At 37.7% G+C, this 22,871-nt stretch overlaps 1 protein-coding gene across 3 annotated transcripts in view; it reads right to left on the bottom strand.

Annotated features, from left to right (window-relative positions):
- The window catches only part of nckap1 (NCK-associated protein 1), a 154,274-nt gene that overhangs the window by 112,213 nt on the left and 19,190 nt on the right, over nt 1-22,871 (bottom strand). For 2 of the 3 annotated variants that reach the window (XM_072261729.1, XM_072261731.1), the window contains exons 3-5: nt 7,283-7,375; nt 4,014-4,070; nt 3,786-3,928 (exon numbers count right to left, since the gene is read on the bottom strand). In XM_072261729.1, the coding sequence (XP_072117830.1) occupies nt 3,786-3,928; nt 4,014-4,070; nt 7,283-7,375 (293 nt within the window). The remainder of the gene's footprint in view (nt 1-3,785; nt 3,929-4,013; nt 4,071-7,282; nt 7,376-22,871) is intronic. The other variant, XM_072261730.1, reaches the window with a different exon arrangement.

Here is a 22,871-nt window from a genome sequence, read left to right as displayed (position 1 = left end):
ATTAAAATATTAACTATTTATAAAAATATAAAGTTTCAATTGCTCGAGAGCAACTTTCAAAATTTGTGAGGGAAGGCTCTTATATCCAGCAATCCCTAGGAAGCTCAATAAAGAGTAGTTTTCTGCAGAACACAGTACCAACAAAAAACACAAAACTTAAACTCAAATGAGCAACACTTCCTGATCATATTTATCCAAACGTTTATACTTCTGAATTTTCTCAACGAAGGCTTTACCTAAAAGCTGCTAACATTTTTAAAGCATATCATGACATCAACTACAGCAGTGTTCACCTTCTGAGAAACAACACTAGGAATCTAACATTTACTATCAATGTCACCAAACCTCGGTTCTTTAGAAATACATCAACATGTTATTACGTATTTCTAATACTGGACATTTGAACTTCTTAATATTAACTTTCTAAGACTGTCAATAAATATTGTAGTTAGACTATGTTTCAAAATTATTAAGGGAAAAAAACATTCCCTTTTTGTTCTAATCAACATAAATTTTTAAAAATACAATTAAATAAAAAAGTGAAAGTGGATTTTTTACTCCTTGCAAATTTTGCTCAGTTAAAACGGGAACAAGCCCACTGGTCCTACCTTCAATAAAAACAGTTGATTCATAACACAGGTATAAAGATAACTTTAAGTATTTGCCAATCCCACAACAACAAAATGCCTTGCTAATCAGTTTTTGTCTGACCAAATCATAGGCTTAAGCCAAATTGATATAAACTGCAGTGTTCTTAAAGTGAAAATTAAACTTCTGGAAGAACTCAATGCTGAGCAACATTGGTGTTGGCAAAGAGCTGGTTGATGGTTTGTGTCAAGACTCTGTATCCAGCCAGATTGCAGAGGGAAGATATCCAGTACAAAGAGGTAGTGAGACAATGCAAGACAGAGGCTGGTAGCCAACAGGTTTGTCGTAGGTTGAGGGAGAGGGGAGGAGAAAGAGACATGGAGGAGAGGAGATGATAAGCTTATGGAACAAAATGGAGAAAGGGGACAGAAAACATGACCCAAGGAAGAACAAACCCAGGTATATATAGTAGGTATGTGGGTGGTGCACTAATAAAATCAGGTAGGGAGGGGGTGATGAGTCCAGGTAACGGGGGGAGAGGGTTAGAATAGGTGAACAGGAGAGAAAACTTGCATGAACTGCTGGGAGTAGGAAATGAACACAGGGGAATGGATAACTTAAAACTGGAAAAGTCAAATTTTGTGTCATTGGACTGTAATCTAAACAAGCAGAGAGTATTTGCTGCTGTTTTTCTTTGCATTTGGCCTCATCTTGGCAGTGGAAAAGATGAGGTCAAGCAGCTCATTGTTGGAATTGGGAAAGGAATTGTTATAGTGTGTATCCAAAGGAGGTGGCCATGTGGAGTAGCAGGCAGTTAAATTTTTACAAAGTCCATGCTATTACTGCTTACAACAATTTATAAAAATTGTAATACTGCAATTTATCGTGTCTGAAAGACAAGTGACATTGGCCAGATCACCCCTGAGCTGTCTATTTTCTTTAAACCAGTTTTGTGTCCCAAGATATTGGCTTATACAAAATCAATGATTCAAATATTTATTGGCTGTTGTTTAACTGGACAGTTCTCCAGAGGGACAAGATCATGAGTAGCATGTGTCACTGTATCCAAAAATGGATATGTAATGGAGAGATACTAAGGAGCATTGAAAGATGGCAACGATTTCAAAACAACAAGTGACCTTCTATTGTCTTCAAATTCTCACATATTTTATACTGATGCAAACCACACATTGTGACCCACGGCTTGTGGAAACGATTAGTTATTCAGCCATGATACAAACATCACCCAAAAACACTGCTGGGCAGTGAACGGCAAGCTTCATTCCCTTGAAGAAAAAGGCAGTGCAGTCAGCAAAGGTTAATCAGACAGAATAGGCACTACAGGATGCCATAACCTCTGTGCCGGATTTTTCTGACCTACATCAGAACACCATTTCCTTAGGGTTAATGACAATGTGGGGAATTATACAATCAGTGGTAAATAGTACATTTTCTCCACTTGCTGGTATATCTACCTTAGAACAGACAACACCTGTAACTGCCCTTCTGGAATGGTACACAGCAACCTGAAATACTTCATACAAGTCCAGGTGCAAATGAAAGGAAGCAGCATTTTTAAAACGTGGTCCTCACCTCTGCTCTGACATTAATGCTATATTAATATTTTTACAGGGAACATCCATTTGATGCACGGAAAACTCAGTTTCCTGCCTAGGTTCATGGTCTGATCTTGCCACATTCTCTGTGCTCTCTGCTCATTCTCTCAAGTATGCTGTACTGCAGCCTGATGCTTCCCAATACGGAAGCAAGTAATTTCAGCAGACGCCCAGTCAACAGAACTTCATAACGTGCCACATACACAAAATCTGGAAGAACTCAGCAGGCCAGGCAGCATCAGTGAAAAAAAGTGCAGTCAACGTCTTGGCCCAAGAAGTCCACTGTACTCCCCCACCTCCTCCCACAGATGATACCCGCCTGCTGAATTTCTCCAGCATTTTGTGTGTGTTACTTGGATTTCCAGCATCTGCATATCCTCTCGTTTGTGATTCATAACATGCTGCACTTCCCGCAGAATCCCATGATGTACGTCTACCAGAATGCACCAAACACGCATGGATTTACGGCAAAAAAAATAAACAAACCACAATTAAGTCATTAACAATTCCTTTAGATTCTGCTGAGGGGTTTCCTTCCTAGTGTTCCTTCAGCTCTGCATGTTTAAGAGTGAGCATTGACCTCAAACAGCAGGACTGATATCAAATCAGCAGAGTAGACAATTACTCCTCTGCATTCTTCTGATAGGTATTCAATGCACTCATACCTGCCCACTAACAAGGCAGCACAGGATCTGCAGGTGCCATTCAAGAAAACACACTGCACTTACAATGGCCAAATAATACAGCAACCATTCTGAATTTCATGCATACTGTGGAATTGATAGTGTGATACAGCATCTGCAGCTCAAGTACAAAATTGGCCTAATCAATTTGTGCAATATGGTGTTTGCAACTCACAGAACAAGTTTTCTCAATTATATTTAAGGATTATGCAATAAAAAATGCCTTAGCAAAGAACAATGTCAACACAGAGCCTGATAATTTCACATTTGGGACCACTGAATTTAACTCACAGCATTTAATATAAATTAAATTAATTTTTGACATTATAATCTAAACAAATTTGGAATTGGTACCATCAGAATTAAGGCCAAGATAGCACTTCTTGTAGCAGCACACTTGCAAGCGTACGTATGAATTCTGAATAATACTGTTTCCACGAACTACCAGTCATTTCCAATTAGTTTGTAAAGACTATGACAGTTATATAAAGTAGGTCAAATCAAGCTCTGCAAAGTTATTGATCTGCGTGAACATCACGTAAAAATCAAACTTTGACAGCTATGTCAAGTTTCAGCATAATTAAGTCATACCATTGTTATAGTTTAGCTTCACAATTTATTTTCGTCCCATCAAATGCTTGTATCATGATCAAAACATTCAAGATATACAATTATGGAATATATTCAAGTGATGTAAGATTCAAATTGCCATGAGTCAATATTAACCTACAAGTAATTATCCAAATACTTAAATTGAATTTAATAGAGTAGTTGAATCTTTATGTTAATAATATTCATATCAAGTTAAAGGTTACCTGATACCTACATTCCCAATCACTAATATACAAACCACACCAATATTAAAATGTTTGTATTTTAAATACAGATTAGCACTCACCTTGCTCCATGCAACATTTCATGTGCATAATTGTAGAGTCCTACTATTGCCTTCCGCTCTTCAATTCGGGATACCATAATCATTAGTGTTGTATAAGTTACGACCAAGTCCAAATAATTTTTGGTTAAATCAAAATTGACAGTCTGGAGTTAGAGGGAAGAGAAAAATTAATAAAAATGTTGTTGATCGTATATCCACCTAAAAATGTTAAACTTCTGAAATACTTACAATATCAAAGAAAACTTGACAAGCATCTATGGTGTTCAGTAATTCACTGACATGATCCTGTCAAAGAAACACATTTAAATAACATTTTAAGTTTCATAAATAAAACCAAAAGGTAGAATTGGAAAACATTTTTTAATGCTTTGAAAATATTTCTTTGTGCAACATTTTTTTGTTGCTGTTATGCAGTAGCAGGATATAATAGAGGAAATTGTTCAACAATCCCAGTTCAGAAACTACAGAAACATAGGAATATAAAATTGTCACCATGTGTCTAGAATACTTCAAAATACTCAGACAGAAGAAACTACTGAGATGTATCCTGAAGGACAGAAAATGCAACAGCAAGGAAATTAAGTTAAAGAACTGACTTGATACACAGAGAAAAAACAAATGAGGCTTGAGGTGTTAATAAAACCATCAGAATGCACAATAATTATCAAAATATAAGGATTATACTATAACAAGACTGATTCTTTTCTAATTAGCACTAACCAAGTGTATAAATATAAAGTTTTACATCTAAAGTGGTGCTAGAAAGCTTGTGAACGTTAGAATTTTCTCTATTTCTGCATAAATATGACCTAAAATATGATCAGATCTTAATGCAAGTCCTAAAACTAGATAAAACAGAACCCAATTAAACAGTAACAAAAACATTATACTTGTTCATTTATTTATTTATTGAGAAAAATTATCCAATATTACGTGTACTTTTTGGAAAAAGTATGTGAACCACTGGGGTAACATTTTCTACAAAAGTACTTGGAGTCAGGTGTCCCAATCAATGAGATAGACTGAGGTATGGGTTGTAGAGGTGCTATGCCCTATAAAGAAGGCACACAAAGTCAGATTACTGACAGATGTATGTATCTCTTTATGTGCACCATGCCTTGGATCAATTTTCAGAGGACCTTGGAAGAATTGTAGAAATGCATGAAGCTGGAAAAGGCTACAAAAGCATTTCCAAAGATCTGAGTGTTCATCAGCCCACAGCAAGAGAAACATAAAAGAAAAATTGTCTGCAAATGGAGGAAACTCAATACTGTTGCTCTCTCCTTAAGAGTAGGCATCTTGCAAAGATCACACCAAGAGCACAATGTGCAGTGCTGAAGGAGGTGAAAAAAGAACCCAAGGGTAACAGCAAAAGACGTGCAGAAATCTGTAGAACTTGATAAGTCTCTGTTCATGTGTCCGCTATAAGAAAAACACTGAACAAGAATGGTGTTCATAGAAGGACACCACAGGTGCAACCACTGCTCTCCAAAACAAAAAAAAAAAACAATGCTGCACATCGCAAGTTTGCAAAAGACTACCTGGATGTTCTACAATGCTTCTGGGACAATATTCTGTGGACAGATGAAACAAAAGTTGAAGATTTTGGCAGAAACGCACATTGCTATGTTTGGAGGAAAGGGGGCACTACACAGCAACATCCCAACTGTGAAGCATGGTGGAAGGAACATCATGGTTTGGGGCTGCTTTGCTGCCTCAGGGTCTGGACAGCTTGCAAGTGTTGAGGGAACAATTAATTCAAAATGGTATTAAGACACTGTATAGCAGAATGTCAGGGTAGCAGTCCATCATCGGAAGCTTAATACAAGTTGGATAATGCAACAAGACAATGATAAGAAATACAAAAGTAAACGAACTGAATGGTTTAAAAAGAAGAAATTTCACGTTTTGGAATGGCCGAGCCAAAATCCTGACCTTAATCCTATAGAAATGTTGTGGAAAAAGACAAAGCAAGCAGTTCATGCAAGGAAGCCCACCGACATCCTAAAGTTGAAACAGTTTTATAAGGAGGAATGGCCTAAAATTCCTCCAAGCTGACATGCAGGACTGATCAGCAGTTACTGAAAATGCATGGTTGTAGTTATTGCTGTATGGGGGTGGGGTGGGGGTGGTCACAGCAGTTACTGAAAGCAAAGGTTCACATACTTTTTCCAACAAGTGCATGTAACATTGGATAATTTTTCTCAATAAATAAGTGACCAAGTATAATGCTTTTGTGTTATTTATTTAATTGTATTCTCTTTATCTAGTTTTAGGATATGTGTGAAGATCTGATCAAATTTTAGTCATATTTATGCAGAAATAAGAAAATTCTACAGGGTTCACAAACTTTCTAGCACCACTGTAGATAAAGTTGAATATATACAATAACTAATGTTCCAGGCAAATATGTTTAAAACTATTCCTTAATAATGCATCCCATTTATCTCTTCAGAACAAGACAAGTAGGAGCTCAATGGAACAAATGCAGAGGACTTCTCAAGGCTAGATTTAGACAGAACGTAATGAATGAGATCAAAACAGTGGTAATTGGTAAGTGGAAATGGAGAGGAAATTAGATTATCAAGTCAGTTCTTCAACTTAATGACTGACAAGAACTACTAGAAAATTAAATACCAGAGAGGAAAAAAAAGTGAACTTTGCTTAAATTTACTGAGCTAAACTGAACCTTCCTACACTCTTTCAATGATTGAATGTGGATAGATTTTTTTTAATATTCTGTTTATCACTGATCTTTTCCCAGCTTGTGAGATTTGTGTTTTCTGCATGCAGAGGGTGTTTGATGTTTCTTTGAATGGGATTCATGGTGTTTCTTGTTTCATGGCTGTCTGTGGGAAGATGAATCTCAGGGTTGTATACTGCATACATACTTAGAACTTTAAATTTGTTCTATATTGGTGGGTATCTATGTTGGCACCAGACTGTATGGTGACACTTCTGGGTTTTTCCCAAGTACATCCACAGGTTAAGTTGTTTGTTAACACAAATAACACATTTCACTGTATGTTTCAATGCACACATGATAAATAAATGAATCCGATTCTGAATGTTGTTAGTTTGTGACCTAGCCTTCTGCAAGTCCAATTCTTAAATCTTCATACCTTTGACCTTGGCATTAACAAAATTGTGTAAAGAATATAGCATACAATTTGAACATCAAAATCATCTCTATTCATTAAACACCCAAAATGTGGAGATTAAATAGCACTTCCTGCAATCTTGTTAGACAATCCATTGGCATTAAATAACTTAAGATTTAGAAGGTTTTTAGGAACTGAAATTTAAATTGTTCAGCACATTTACTAGAGCAGCATTAATTTCTCCAGAACAGAACTTCTCACTCATTCAGTATAGTCAAGATTAAGAATTAATCCAGTAAAAATGGAATTGACTTTATATTAGGATGCTGAACAGCATAACAGCCTTGAGATACCATATCATCTTGCTCACAGATCTTTATTGTGCAATGTGCTTACCTTGAACTCCATGACATCAACAAATGTGAAATAATAAAGTGCCAGATTCTTTAGAATTTCCTGCTTTTCCTTATGCAGTTGTGACAACTGTTGCTAAAATGGAGAGGAAGAATACTTTTAGTAGAAAGGTAAAATCCAAATTGTTAAATTCAATCCTGATTTTCAGACACCCCAATAATACAATCTGGTACAGTACTGTTATACCACAAACATCAAACTCCCAGCAGCTGACTGGAGAGCAATTAGAGCAATCCATTCCACCATGTCCTATTGACAAGCATCCAAAAGCTACTTAATTTGGTAATATTAGTGAAACAATGCTGAAAGGTATTCATTTGCTTACATCAAAAACACTGAAGCCTTTAAAATATAAAAAAAAGACCATCAGGGATCTCAGAATATTTGCTGTTTATTGTCTGTAGCAGTGCCATAATATTAATTCCACAGTCACATATTTTCCATGTTGCATTCCTCCAAATCTAAACTTGCTTCAGATTGGCACAAAATAAAACAGAATTACAGGTTCACAGAAATAAATCAATGACCTCTGCTTATTTGATGCTATAGATTTGGATATCCCTCTTGGCAGAAGCAAAGCTGGGTGCAGCATTGAAACTAATTTTGGAGTTTACACTGGTAGTTTCATGACATTTTTTAGAAATAATTTGCAATTTTATGATTTTTGTATGTACACTTTAATGACAAAAAACAAGTTTAAGAAATCACATGTCAAAGATAAGCCTTGTTTAATGCCTTTAACATTAGATAGAGGATTGAGGATTGGTTAATTAATCGAAAGCAGAAAGTTGGGATACATAGGTGTTACTCTGGCTGGCAATCAGTAGTGAGCGGTGTGCCGCAGGGGCCGATGTTCACAATATACATCAACGATCTGGAAGAGGGGACCGAGTATAGTGTATTTAATTTTGTTGATGGTACTAAATTAAGTGGAAAAATAAATTGTGCAGAAGATGTGGAGAGTGTGCAGAGAGATATAGACAGGTTAAGTGAGTGGGCAAGGGTTTGGTAGATGGAGTAAAATGTTGGTAAATGCAAGGTAATCCACTTTGGAAGGAAAAATGAAAGCAGATTATTATTTAAATGGTAAAAAAAATTGCAGCATGCTGCTGTGCAGTGGCTTGGGAGTGTTTGTCAATGAATCACAAAAGGTTGGTTTGCAGGTGCAGCATGCTATCAAGGCGGCAAATGGAATGTTGGCCTTCGTTACTTGAAGGATTGAATTTAAGAGCAGGGAGGTTATGCTGCAACTGTACAGTGTACTGGTGAGGCTACATCTGGAGTACTACATGCAGTTCTGGTCTCCTTACTTGAGGAAGGACATACTGGCTTTGGAGGCAGTGCAGAGGAGGCTCACCAGGTTGATTCCAGAGATGAAGGGGTTAGACTATGAGGAGAGATTGAGTTGCCTGGAACTCTATTCACTGGAATTCAGAAGAATGAGGGGAAATCTTATAGAAACATATAAAATTATGAAAGGATCAGATAAGATAAAGGCAAAAAGGTGAAACTAGAACTAAAGGACATAGCCTCAAGATTCAGGGGAGCAGATTTAGGATGGAGATAAGGAGCAGCTGCTTTTTCCAGAGTGGTGAATCTATGGAATTCTCTGCCCAATGAAGCAGTAGAGGTCACCTCAGTAAATATATTTAAGACAAAGTTGGATAGATTTTTGCATAGTAGGGGAATTATAGCTTATGGGGAAAAGGCAGGTAGGTGGAGATGAGTCCATGGCCAGATCAGCCATGATCTTATTGAATGGCAGAGCAGGCTGCTCCTATTTCTTATGTTCTTATGTTTAACACTTTGGCCTGAACCCATTTTAACACCATATCAGCTTCTAAACTACCAATTAGCAAACACAAAATTAGTGCAAATATTAAGGTTTAATTTGTTAATGCTTTGAAATTCTGTCTACTACATCAAAAAAGCACATTAATAAGACTATGTAATTACGGTAGCATTTAGCTATTATGGGTTATACACAGCAAGTGAATGCACTTACCACATTATCCATGTATGTCAAGTTAAGCATGCAAAAAAAAGTTGAAAGACAATGTAAAATAATCTTAAAGCAAACTCCTGCACAACTTTAGCAGAACAAAATAAAATATTGGTAGGTCAAGTTTGAACCCTCTTTTTTAAATTAAAAGGGACAATATGTTTCTCTCCTAAATTATGCATTTCATCCAAGATTGTTGACACAAGATCAGAGTTTTGACATGGTCATAGTGAAATGAGTGTTTTGCCCAACATGCAAATTTTTATCTGTACTTATTCATTCAAAAAGATGGCCACGGAGCATTCATGAGGCAAAACAAAACTGCAGAGACTACATGGGAGGATTTGGCTTTATAGCCCAGAGAAACCCTATGATCTTGGACAACGCTGAAAAAACAGAATTGAATACTTAAAATACTAATGAAAAAAATTTTAATGTTTAATCTTGTATTCATTTTTTGTTAAAGTAACAGCTCCATCATGACCAAAGGCCTCCCCATCAAGGGATATTTTCAAAAGGAAGAGGCACCAGCCTCTCTACCAACAAGGGCATCTTTAAGAGGAGGATCCTCAAGAAGGTGGTACCCATCATTAAGGACCCTCACCATCGAGAACATCTTCTCATTATTATTAGCAATGTGTTTCAGGAGCCTGAAGACACACCCAACATTTTAGGAACAGTTTCTTCCCCGCTGCCATCTGATTACTGAACAGTCCGGGAACCCATTTTGCTCTTTTTGCACTTTATTTTATAGCCCTCATTGTAACTTGTAGTAATTTTATGTATTCCACTGTACCACTGCTGTAAAACGAATTTCACGATATATGTCAGTGACAATAAACCTGATTCTTATAGAAATATAACAGCTTTTGTGATTTCAAGAAAATAGCATCTCAAAATGTACTGTGGAATAAAGGGAAAAAAACCAGCCATTGTATTACAAACAAGAGAAAAATCTGCAGATGCTGGAAATCCGAGCCACACACACACACACACAAAATGCTGGAGGATCTCAGCAGGCCAGGCAGCATCTATGGAAAAGAGGATTTGCAGATCAGGACACTGCATTTAACAGAGCTCCAGAAAGAGGGAGAGATTACCTTCACAGAACTTTTCTCCCCATCAAAGAGTAACAGATAATGTAAGACAAAAAAAAAGCAGAAACAAATTGGTACAAACTTGAAACATTTTTTTTTGAGAGTCCAGTGGTGATGGCAGTTTTGTAAAACAGGTAGCAACTAAAGTGAGGGAAAGGGAACCAGAAAGAGAAATTGTGTACTTAGCAATGAAGTGGGAAGAGAATCTAGGAAACAAATGTTTGTCTCATTGGAGAGCTGAACTTGAAGAGCGTAGGGGTAGCTTTGTTCTGTACTTCATTCAGAGCTCCAGCTGCATTTATCCAAGCGGAAGATTTCTGTCATATTTCAGATTTGTAGCCTACCTACGATAGGCTTTAAGCAAACAGGAAGCAGGTCATTAACTTCTAACCTACTCCAGAAGCCACAATGCTTCAATGATTGTCCATTAAAATTCCTTGTTCATGATGCTGACAGTAGGAGATTTGGTGACACTATCTTTGAATGTTACAGAATAGTGGTACAGTATTGTCCCTGTGAGGTTTCTCTCTATTCATTGAGCTGGGTTAGTCAATTCTTTGATAGTAATTACAGTGCAAGGGGACTGCCGATGTGCAAGATCCAAGTGTATTACGGTTGATGGCTACCTAGATTATCTGGATGATTTGCTTTAAATCCATTTGACATTGCACAGCAACAATGATACACAACACAGTGGAAGTTGAAGACAACATGCTGCAGGGATCATTCATACTAATACTGTTATGGACAAATGCAGGACCATGAACAATGGGTGAGGACATGGTCAAATTCACTTTGTTTCGCTCCCTTATTATCTAAAAGTTTTTATTTTGCTCAGGAGTAACTTAACTATGAATGACTGCCAAATAAGTTCCCAACTATCATACATAATACCCCCATGCAACCAGAGTGCTTTCAGGTGGTACCTGATCTCCAATGCTGATTCACTAGACAGAATGAACATGAAAGAGCTAATGCCCTGAGCAGAATGATCAATCTTGTGAAGGTAGATTTAAGCTCCCTGGTGGAAATAGTACAGGAAAGTTGAAGAAAACGTTTGCCCACTCTGAATACACCCAAAGATTGGTAGATCTGGAACTTCTGGAGAGGTGGTTTTAAAGATCACAGTAAATTTATTATCAAAGTACATATGTCACCATATACTATCCTGAGTTTCATTTTCTTGTGGGCATTCACAATGAATACAAAAGAAATAGAATTAATGATAACGCAAAGACCAACAAACAGCAAATGCACAAAAGACGGAAAACCACAAATACAAAAAAGAGAAACAAAAAGTAGTAATAATAATAATAAATAAAACAACAACTACCGAGAACATGAGTTGTAGTCCTTAAAGTGAGCCCATGTGGTGTGGAATCAGTTCAGTACTGAGATGAGTGAAATTATCCCGCTGGTTCAAGAGCCTGATGGCAGCAGTGAAAGCATGGCGTGGATGATGGGGATCATTGATTGCCCTCCATCGTTAACAACTACATACCATTGTTATTGTTTCTACGAGTTTAATAAGGCATATTCATGGATTATAATGGTGAAGCCTGTGTGATTCAAAATCTGTAACTGTTACTTGATAAAGTCCGTAGAACTACTCTCCCAATTTAGCAACAGTGCAGACCATCACAAAAAGAACAATTTTTGTATAGGCTGATTTGCAGCAGATTCTGGCAGTCCATCAGGTTAATAACAGCTGATCAGTCAAGTTTTATCCTTTTGTTTTATCACACTAAGTGAAACCAAGTAGTTTGGTTGGTCTTTGTACGGCACCTGAGAGCCAGTCACTACTGTGATCCTGAAATCATGTAACAGACCTAGGACATCCTGATTTTCCACCCTACATGATATTGGAGTACAAGGCATGTTTTCACAATTTCATGCAATTATTGAGGTTACATTTCTATTGTAAATAATTAACCAATTTTGTGTTTTAAATTAACCAGTCACCATGTCATTTGATTTCCTGTAATGACTGTTGTACAAAATATTCTATAGTTTAAAAATGCACTACCATTTATAAAATTGGATCACTGGTGCAGAATTAAATCCACTGTCATTCAATTACATGTTCTCCAATTACTGGAAAAATCATTCAAATATTAACAGCACCAAAAGTAATTGGCCAATACGGGAAAAAAAAAATCTTCCAATCATCCTGTACCTGGTGACAAAGACTTTGACCTGCTGTATAGCATTCCACAATTGCATTTCAGGCAATCAACCACACCTACACACATTAGCCACATTCGGTATCATATCCAAACTTCAGAACATGCAGATACATTTTAATAGAAGTTGCAGTGCAAATGCTAGGTCAAAGTAGAAGAAACTCCTGCAGAATTCTGCTGCATTGAGAAACGTGAATAATATTTCATCCTTGTCCCTTGTACTTAAACCTGATCATATAAAATTCTCGATTTTTCTTCTAGGCAGACCAGAAAGCAAACAAACCCGAAGAAAGAAAAATGGTATAGGGAAGAAATTTTAAAAAAACAGATCATTGTGGGAACTGATATTCTAGTTGAGAAAGCATCCAAGGCGAGGCTAGTGTAGAAATGCCAACATTAAAGTGCAACACCTGTTGGTAGTGCTCTTGACATATTTTACAAATTAAGTATCAGTTATCTACAACAATAAATTGAGCTAGACAGTAAAAAATATTTAAAACTTCATAGCACTGTGGTTCTGCTGTTGTTGCGTGGAACCTGAAATAACAACATACTAGTAGGGGAAGTCCTAAAACTGAACACATATCCCAAAGACAATAAATCAGCATTAATTAATTTTGGGTATTTGCCAGTTGTACATTTTCTGGTGCATGTTTAACAAGGGACATGTTAAATCCCAATTCTAACTACAGTATTTTCCTTTAATAAGGATATCATTAAACAAACGTACAAGTGGAAGATGAAACGGAAGCTTAAAATAGTACCCTTTCGAATACTATTGTTTGCACTAGAAAGCTTATTCAATCTCCACTCTACAGACCTGAGTACCAAATAGTCCAGATATGCCCATACCAGTGATTATATTAAAGACATGTCTTTGGTACCATTGTGCATCCTTGTGTTGGCATTGCCCATCCCTGTGTTATGAATGACTATCTTTTTATTTACATACATCCACAATGATTCTGTCCACAACTCACAAATTATACGAAGTCACTCAACACGGTAACCATACCTTCACTGTACAGTAATGAATGGTGTTGATGAGGGCCAATTATTGTGAACATTTGTCTTCCCATGCCTAATTACGATTGTACAGAATTAAGATATCTCAAGTTCTATGGCTAATGTTAAGTATCATTGCATGTTACTTTGTTTAATGGAGTATCATTTCACAAGTATCAATAGAAAGGATTGCTTGTCAATTTTCAATGCAACCCTCCATAGTAAAAATATCAGTCAGTGTTTTTAAGAGGACAGTGTCCAATTACTATGGGTAGGTTACATACAAACAGCTTTTCTTCCCTCAAGACTACCTCTCAATTAAATTTAATATTTATGGGAGCTTTGTTGTATGTACAAGTCCGGTCATTTATAAAGCCAATGATCTCATTTGCTTAAACTACTTTCTTCACCTGCTCTGCCAATGTCAATAAACCATGCACTTCCATCTCAGAATTGTACACTAATGGCGGTTACACATATGCTTCCTCATAATTAACAATTAGATAGGAGCAGGGTTCCAATAATCTCAGAGAACAGCAATGGTGTCTTATTGTCATTATCAATCTATATGACTACCATCATACTTGATCATTCCCTACCCATTTGAAAGGGCATATCCACAAGGTGGAAACAGGCTTGAAAACACAATCTGGAAACTGGGTTCCATAAAATCTAACTGTGTCAAACAAAAGCAAAGAAACCTCCTACTATTGACCACCAATTAATCCTTCTGTTGCAGAATTATTTCTCCACTTGGGTAAAAAAAAATCAAACAATGAGTGCAGCAAGGCCATGGTAATTAGTGCACTATTAGTTACAATTAAGAAACTGATTAGTTTCCAATAACTTATTCAGCTTGTAGAAGAGAACCAACTAGGAGTGACCTACATGACATCGTCCCCACCTGCCAATGCTGCTAATCAGCAGATGCATTGACATGAATACCACAGTGCTCTTTTTGAGAACTAGTACACTATAGATATTAATCACATAACATCGCATTTTACCAACCTAGATGGTACAGAATGGAAATAGATTCAGCAACTTCAAACTGGATTCTTATGAAGTAAGTGTCCACCACCAGCATAGGTATGACCTACATCATATTTCAACTTAGCAGCCCAGCACATCTAACTTTAATGATAGCAAAGGGCTTTATGGCATTGTACATTAGCTCAAAGGTTTCCAGTCTAACCAGATGGGGTCAATAATGATGGTGGTCAACTATATAACTTGTGAAAAAAGCAATCTTCAACTATGGAGACAAATTTACATCTGCAAGGGCTGAAGTGTGCACAGAGGTCTTCAACCAAAAGCTTCAAATGAATCCGAACTGGTTCCAAGCAGTCCCCATTAAGTATGAACGTATTAGATAAAGACCATGAACTATGGCCACACTCCATTTGTAGAGCAGTGGACCAAAATAACAATCATGCACCACACAAAAACAACCAAAGGGCATTGAGAATCAAATAAAAACTCTTCAAGTGCTGGACTAATAACCAGGGCAAAGGAAAATGTCTCAATCAAAAGGATAATCATTGCAATAAGAATATCCTTTCTACTGCATAGCGATTATATTTCTGTAATTAATTCAAGAATTGGGTTGTTGGTTGCTTACTAAAGAGTTAATGTTGTTCAATACAACTTAGTAGCAACATGCACTCAATGACAAATTGCAGCAGAATATGGTCAATGGGGTTTTGGGTTGACAACTGGTAGTTAAAATTAACCTTGCATGTGGGCAATGACCATTTCCAATTCTTATTACTGTCTTTTGATCAACACCAAAGTTTTGATGCCATTAGCCTGAATCATAAATTTATTGAAGCATAGGCTATTAGTGACAAAGATTACTGAAGGTGAGTTGAGGCGTATCAAGGAAGTAATTCGATGAAATACAACTTGCCAAATTAGATTCTGCCAAAATAAACAGAATGCTATCAACTTTATTTTCTACTGGTGGATTTACTGACTTACATCACCAGTACAGGGGCATGCATAGGTTTAAAAATGGCAAAAAAATCTGCAACATTATTTTCCATTTTCACTCATCATATTGAGGCTAAAGGTTACCTTAAGTTGCTCTTCAAATCATATTTTCCTTACTTTTCAACACAATCAATATTCTGGCAATCAATATCACCAAGTTAACAGAAGTTAGAGCTTCAAAGCCAAGGTATTTTGCCCAGAAATGAGGGATAATTAATGAAAGTGATTGACACATTATCGCTTTACCTGTTATTTTTCATAATTCGAAAAAGTCAAAAGGTGCAGGTGTGTTTCATGATAAATACTCGGTGGTTCTCCGATGTGGCGGCTTTGTTGAACACGTGTTTCCCCCTACCTTGAACATCTAATGATCAAATGTTGTCTGTTCTGTTTACCTCAGGAGTTCTCATCCGTGATCCTGACTGCAGTTTACTTACCACCAAAGGCCAACTACAACCAAGTTGTGATACTGCATGATGGCGTCTCCAAACAAGAAACAGTCCATCTTGACACATTTCAAATCATAGTCGCGACTTAAACCAGGCTTGTTTGAAGGAAACCCTACCCAATTACCATCACGATATAAGCTGTAGCACCAGATTCCACCACACTAGACCACTGTTACACTAAGATAAGGAATGCCAACCATTCCATGCCCAGACTGCATTTCAATGACTTGGATCACTTGGCTGTCCTTCTCCTACCTGCATACAGACAGCACCTAAAGAGCAAAGCTCCAGTGATTAGGGCATAAAGAGGTTGTTGGGAGAGGCAAAGGAGAGGCTATGGGATTGATTCGAGTCGGTGTGCTGGGCCACGTTCAAGTATTCTATAGATCTGAATAAATACACCATGACTGCAGCGGACTTTATTAAAACAGCTGTAGATGAGTGTGTCCCCACAGTATCATTCAGAGACTTCCCCAATCATAAGCTCTGGATGAACCACAAGATCCACAACCTCAAGTCTGGTGACCAAAAAAGTTACAAGACATCCAGGTACGGTAGCCGGAAAGCCATCTCATGGATGAAATGGAAAATCTGGACCAAACTTCAATCAACGAAGGCTGCTCGACAGCTGTGGCAGGACGTGAATACTAACATCTTTTACAAAGTTAAAATCAAACAACACAGCTGACAGCAGGGCTTCACTTCCAGATGAGCTCGATGCCATCAAAACATGGAGGAACTATCACGAACTCCCACATCTCCCAATGATCATATGATTTCAGTCTATGAAGCTGACATGCGAGCCGTCATCAGGAGGGTGAATCCATGAAAAGCATCCGGCCCAGATGGCATACCTGGCCAAGTACAAGTACTAAAGACTTGTTCTGATCAACTAGCTGGAGTGTTCAATGAGATCTTTAATCTCTTGCTTCAGCAGTGTGTGATACCCAGCTGCTTCAAGGAGGCTTCAATCATACTGGTGCCCAACAGCAGCATGGTGACTTGCCTCAATAACTATCGCCCAGTATAGCATTTACATCCACAGTGATGAAGTGTTTTGACAGGTCAGTGATGAAACCAATCAACGCCTGCCTAAGAAGCGACTTAGATCTGCTCCAATTTGCATAGCGGAGAAACAGGTCCACAGCAGATGCCATCTCATTATCTCTTCACTCAACCCTAGAACATTTGAACAGCAAAGATGCATACATCAGGATGCTCTTTATTGACTACAGCTCAGCACTCAATATCACCACCCCCTCAAAACTAATCAATGAGCTCCTCGGCCTTGGTTTCAATATCTCTTTGTACAATAGAGATCCTTGATTTCCTCACTTGCAGTCCCCAGTCAGCTTGGATTGGCAACATCATCTTCTCCACGATTTCCATCAGCACAGGTGCAGCACTAGGCTATGTGTTTAATCCCCTGCTCTACTCACTTTACACCTCTGACTGTGTGGCTAAGCACAGCTCCAATGTCAAATTCAAATTTGCTGACACCACCACCATTGAAAGCCGCATCAAAGATAGTGATGAATCAGCATTTAGGAGTGAGTGCCGCCATAACAACAATCTCTTACTCATTGTCAGCAAGACCAAAGAGCTGATTATAGACTTCACAAAGATACCAGACAGAGATCCATGAGCCATCCTCAGAGGACCAGAGGTGAAGAGAGTTAGCAACTTTAAATTTCTTGGTGTTATTATTTTGTAAGACCTGTCCCGGGCCCAGCACATAAGTGTAATTACAAAGAAAGCATGGCAGCATCTCTACTTCCTTAGAAGGTTGCAGAAGTTTGGCATGACAACTAAAACTTTGACAAACTCTTATAGAAGTGCAGTGAAGAGTATATTGACTGGCTGCATCACAGACTGGTATGGAAATGAAACACCAATGCCCTTTAAACAGAAAATTCTTCAAAAAGTAACAGATATGGCCCAGTCTCCATGCCAACCATTGAGCACATCTACGTAAAACACTGTCATAGGAAAGTAGCATCCATCATCAATGTCCCCCATCACACAGGACATGCTCTCTTCTCATTGCTGCCCTCACGAAGGTGGTACAAGCACCTCAGGACCTTCACGCATTTCAACTTATAATTATATCATCATCATCATCATCAGGTGCCATGCCCAGTTTGAGATTTGACTGCCATGGCCTACACACTCCTGTTTTGGGTCAAGTGGATCAATTCATTGGTATTCATTTCCAGTTCTCTGGCTGCTGTCTCCATCATCATTTGTCTTTGCCTTCCTCTTGCTTTTTTCCCCTTCAATCTTTCCCATAATTACCATGCATTCTAACTCCTCTTTCCTAATCACATGTCCAATGAAGTCACGTTGCCATTTCATGATCTTATACATTTCTCTTTTTGTGCTTGCTCGGTTCACGACATCCTCATTAGATATTCGTTTTGTCCATGATATTCTTTGCATCCTCCTCAAAAACCACATTTCTGCTGCTTCAATTCGTTCCTCATGTTACTAGATATTGTCCAACATTCTGAGCCATAAAACATAACTGGATAAACGTAATATTTCAGTACTCAGAGGGGAGTTGTCATGCCTAGTTTAGTGTTGGTCAGTATACTCTTCATTCTCATAGAGGTGTCTTTGCCATCCCTATTCTTCTTTTGATATCCATGTTGCACCTGCCATCTGATGTCACCCAGCTTCCAAAGCAGCAAAAGATCTGTATTTGTTTTATGTCTTCCCCATTTATTCTCAGCCTGCAGATAGGATTCTCCTTCTTTTTGAATATCACCATACATTCTGTCTTTTTGAAATTGATAGATGGACCCATTTTTGCTTATATACATTCTTATATGATTATATGCATTCTTAAAAAAAGTATGAATCAGACACTGACTTGTCTGCATCAGAAATGACAGTTAAGAAAACAATGTCTCGCCTGCTCCAAAGAATAGTTAACAAAATTAATCTGGTTATCAGTCAAAGCACAGTTACAGCAGTTGACTTGCTGAAGTGTTAGCTCACTTTTGACTTCAATGTCCTTCTCCTCAAATCATTCAATCTTTCATCACGGTTGTTTCCAAATCATTTTGCAGATGTTCATTTCCTTAAATAGTGTCACAAATTGTAACATATCTAGCACAAAACAGATCCTTCGTGCTTTTTTTTGGGACAGCTCCATGCCTCATTGTCTCCAGTACCATTCTGAAGAATAAGGAAAATCAGACTTATTTTATATTTAACCAATTCCTTCTTCTGACTAGCTCCACTAGAATTAATAAATGAAGTTTCCAACAGCATTGTTTATGTATGCACCTGGCCAATTCCCCATTTTTGCTCTGCTCTCTCCCCTTTTAATCTCCCATCATATCATATATGTTAGTTTCAATATCCAGTCGCTGAAATCCTCATCTTAGCCACAGTGCATTTGCTACAATACCTCCTTGGGCATACAACTCACGGTGCCTGCAGGAACTCTCACAAGGGCCATTTACTTCGATCTACAATTGCCCATTTATTTCAGGCTGCATAAATGACCTACATTTGCCATTTCTTGACTATCTCCAGAAGCCTCATCTTCCACAAATTCCAATTTATTCAAATCAATATCCTGCTCTTAATTTAAATTACCTACCAGTTAGGCAATGTATTAAAGTCTGCGATTACATCTTGAAGTGTCTAAACATCACTCCCCACCCCCACTAATCAGTAGGAATCTCTCCAATTCTTGTCTACTGAACATCGGCCATTGACTACTGATGGGATCACCTTCTGTCAAATCAAGACACTTGTTGGGACACTGATTTGAAATCCTGAACCACGTTTGACCTGCCCAATCACTCAGGCCCTTATTTTTCCTGCCACTGCTTGCTTTTTATGTGCCGTCTGTAAAGTGCCTGTGAAATGACTTAAAGAGTATTATACAAGCTCAAATGGTATTTGAATAGATTCTACTTCACATAAGAGTATATTGCTCCTATTTCATATGTGGAAAGACAGAGACAGCATCTGAAATAAACATTCTAATTTTTAATCAAATACAAGCTGTTTGTTCTTCTATCAAGCTTGTAGATTATTACACCTTGTTCCCAACCTCAATTTATAGTCCCCTGTATTCAACAGTGAAAGAGGTAAGGATTTACTATTGATAACAAATGCAAAGGCCAGTGGCAAAGGATCTATCATACAACTTGCATGTTTCAGCTTGTCAAAATAGTCCACATATCTCATCCAAACCACAGATCTCAATTTAGACTGCATACCAGACCCACCTCAACCAGCCTTGCAAGTACAGATAATGGATTCTTGCTCTCTGGGTACCTCTAGAACAAATATGAAGTAGATCCTTGGGTTAACTACATGATATACAAATAGCAGCATTGGATAGTGGTAACATAAATGCACACAATGTCATTGGAAAACAAAACTGCCACAAATTGCACCCTACCATTATTACTTCTGAAATGAGAAAAAGAACTGTGGAACTGGACATTACATACTTAACCCACTTTCTCAGATTTTATATTCTGATGAAACTAAATACTTCCAAAGTTTTAATAATATACAGATGACAAGCTACAGACATCAATACAGCAAAGTTACCATTCAATTTACAGATTATAAAATATGATGGAGCCGCATAATACAATTTTGAATGTTATTTTCACACAGAAGCTTATTCCTTTAGACTTGTGAATTCTCCAAGAAATGCTTTAACATCAGTCAAAAGATTTGAGTAGTCTGTGTCCACTTCTTGATATACATTGATTGGTGTCATTTCCTAATGTTTAGTATTGTGTCACCTTAACACTAGTCCAAATGGCTTTAGAAAACCATACAAAGGAAGAGCTGCATCTTTTACATTCACAAGATTACAAGCTTAAAGCTGTAGTTAACCCTCTGGGAGACTGGGGCTCATTCTTCCTTGTTTCCCACTATTCATTCCTTTCAAATCTATCTAACCTTCCCATAACCATTCATTTAGTGTAGGCAGAAGGGATTAATTTAGTTGGCCATTTAATTCCTAATTTAATTGGTTTGCCACAATATTGTGTACTGAAGGGCTTGCTCTTTGCTGCACTATTCTATGTTCTATAGCACCCTGAACTTGAACTGCCATTGAATTAAACCACATTTCCCCCTGGACTTTTGTAGATACAACTTTATCCCAATTAATCTAACATCATAGATGCAAGGTGAAACAGTATAGATAGCATAAATGCAAGCAGACTTTTTCCAATAGGTTGGGTGGGACTAAAACTAGAAAAAAGTGAGAAGTCTAAGGGTAACATGAGAGGAAACTTCTTCACTCAGAGAGTCATGAGAGTGTGGAATAAGCTGTCAGCATGTGATGCACGAGAGCTCAATTTTAAATAAAGTTTGGTATGTTCACGGATGGTAGAGGTATGGAGGGCTATGGTCCCGGTGCAGGTCGATAGGAGTAAGCTGTTTAAACGGTTTCTGCATGGACTAGATAGACCGAAAGGCCTGTTTCTGTGCTGTACATTTCTATGACTATCTTTGGTCACCTAATATTCAAGCTGAGATTTAAAATCAACTGTCATTTGAAGAGTTTCAATTTCTATGCACCTTTATGTAAGTGGTTCCAAACATCCTTGCTGAAAAGCCTGGTTAATTTTTGAACTATACCCCTGCTCCACTTCGATAAAATAACTTCCTGACCAAAATGTCAGAAAAGATAAATCTAATTTCTTCACTCTAAATTTAACCAGGGGTGCATAGCCATCATTCAGTAAATTTACCTCTAAGGCCAATACATCCTTTGGAAGGGTTCGTGAGAAGTATTCAACTGCATTCAGTGTAATGTGATAAAGCAGCGTTTTATACTGTCATTTTACAACATCCTCTTTTATTCCAGTTCTCTGGAAAGGCAGAGCAGGATTCCATTGTTTTTGATACCTACCCACTGCATTTTCCTGTACAGAACACTACTTCCCTAAGTCACCTCTGTGTGAATATGGGTTTAACTTGCTGGTGTATTAAAACATAAATAGCAAATTGAGTGAAAGAGATTACAACGTTAATGTAAAGTTACTATATATTAATGTAGTCCCATCTCCAGCCGTCTAGACTCTGTCTTGCCACTGGATCCAGATGGGAATTGGGAAGAGAGAGTGAGGCTGACGCTGCGCAACGCTCCCTCACTTAAATCCAAATCATGCGCTAGTCTCGACACCATCATAATGGTGTCGAGGTCCTCATCGACGCCAACGATGGACGAACAACGTATATTAATGTAATTTTTATCTCCGTATCATTGTAATACAGCTCTATTACTTTATTGTATAAGTCTCAATGAAGATGAGTTAGCCAATAAAGGACTATCCTCATGGCAGCTACTGTTCTACAATCAAATGTCACAATCAGCTCCAAGCATGTACAGAATGACCAAGATGAAGATAATTTTCCCTCAGTTACATTTTATAAAAAGCACTTACTGATTTAAGCAGAGACTGACAATGCAAATGAGCAGTCTCCATCAAGGTTAGAGACAGCATTATCAAATCTCTTGATGTCAGAAGTGTGCCACTTTAAGCCAGTGAAACAATTTTTTTTTATTTGCATTAACTTCAATTTTACAATGTCTCCTTGAAGCCATCAAACACTGTCTTGTCAAGTGCTGTCACTTTCATCTCCACTCTGGAAATAAGATCTTTTGTCCATTTTCAAATGAAAACCTGGGGATGAGCATCCTGAGCAGAACTGCATCAGGGCACCAATGAAAAGGTCACCCCTGAACATCAACTGCAGGAAAGCATCTTAGAAATATTTTTGATCCCATTGTTGATGATAGCAGATGGAGGAATAAAATGAGTAATTTGGACTTGCCTTTGTTTTCTTGGACAT

Source organism: Mobula birostris, chromosome 6 (assembly GCF_030028105.1).
Source record: "Mobula birostris isolate sMobBir1 chromosome 6, sMobBir1.hap1, whole genome shotgun sequence".
Taxonomy (NCBI): domain Eukaryota; kingdom Metazoa; phylum Chordata; class Chondrichthyes; order Myliobatiformes; family Myliobatidae; genus Mobula; species Mobula birostris.
Note: the sequence above shows the minus strand (reverse complement) of the source record. Positions and strands in the feature narration are given on the sequence as shown.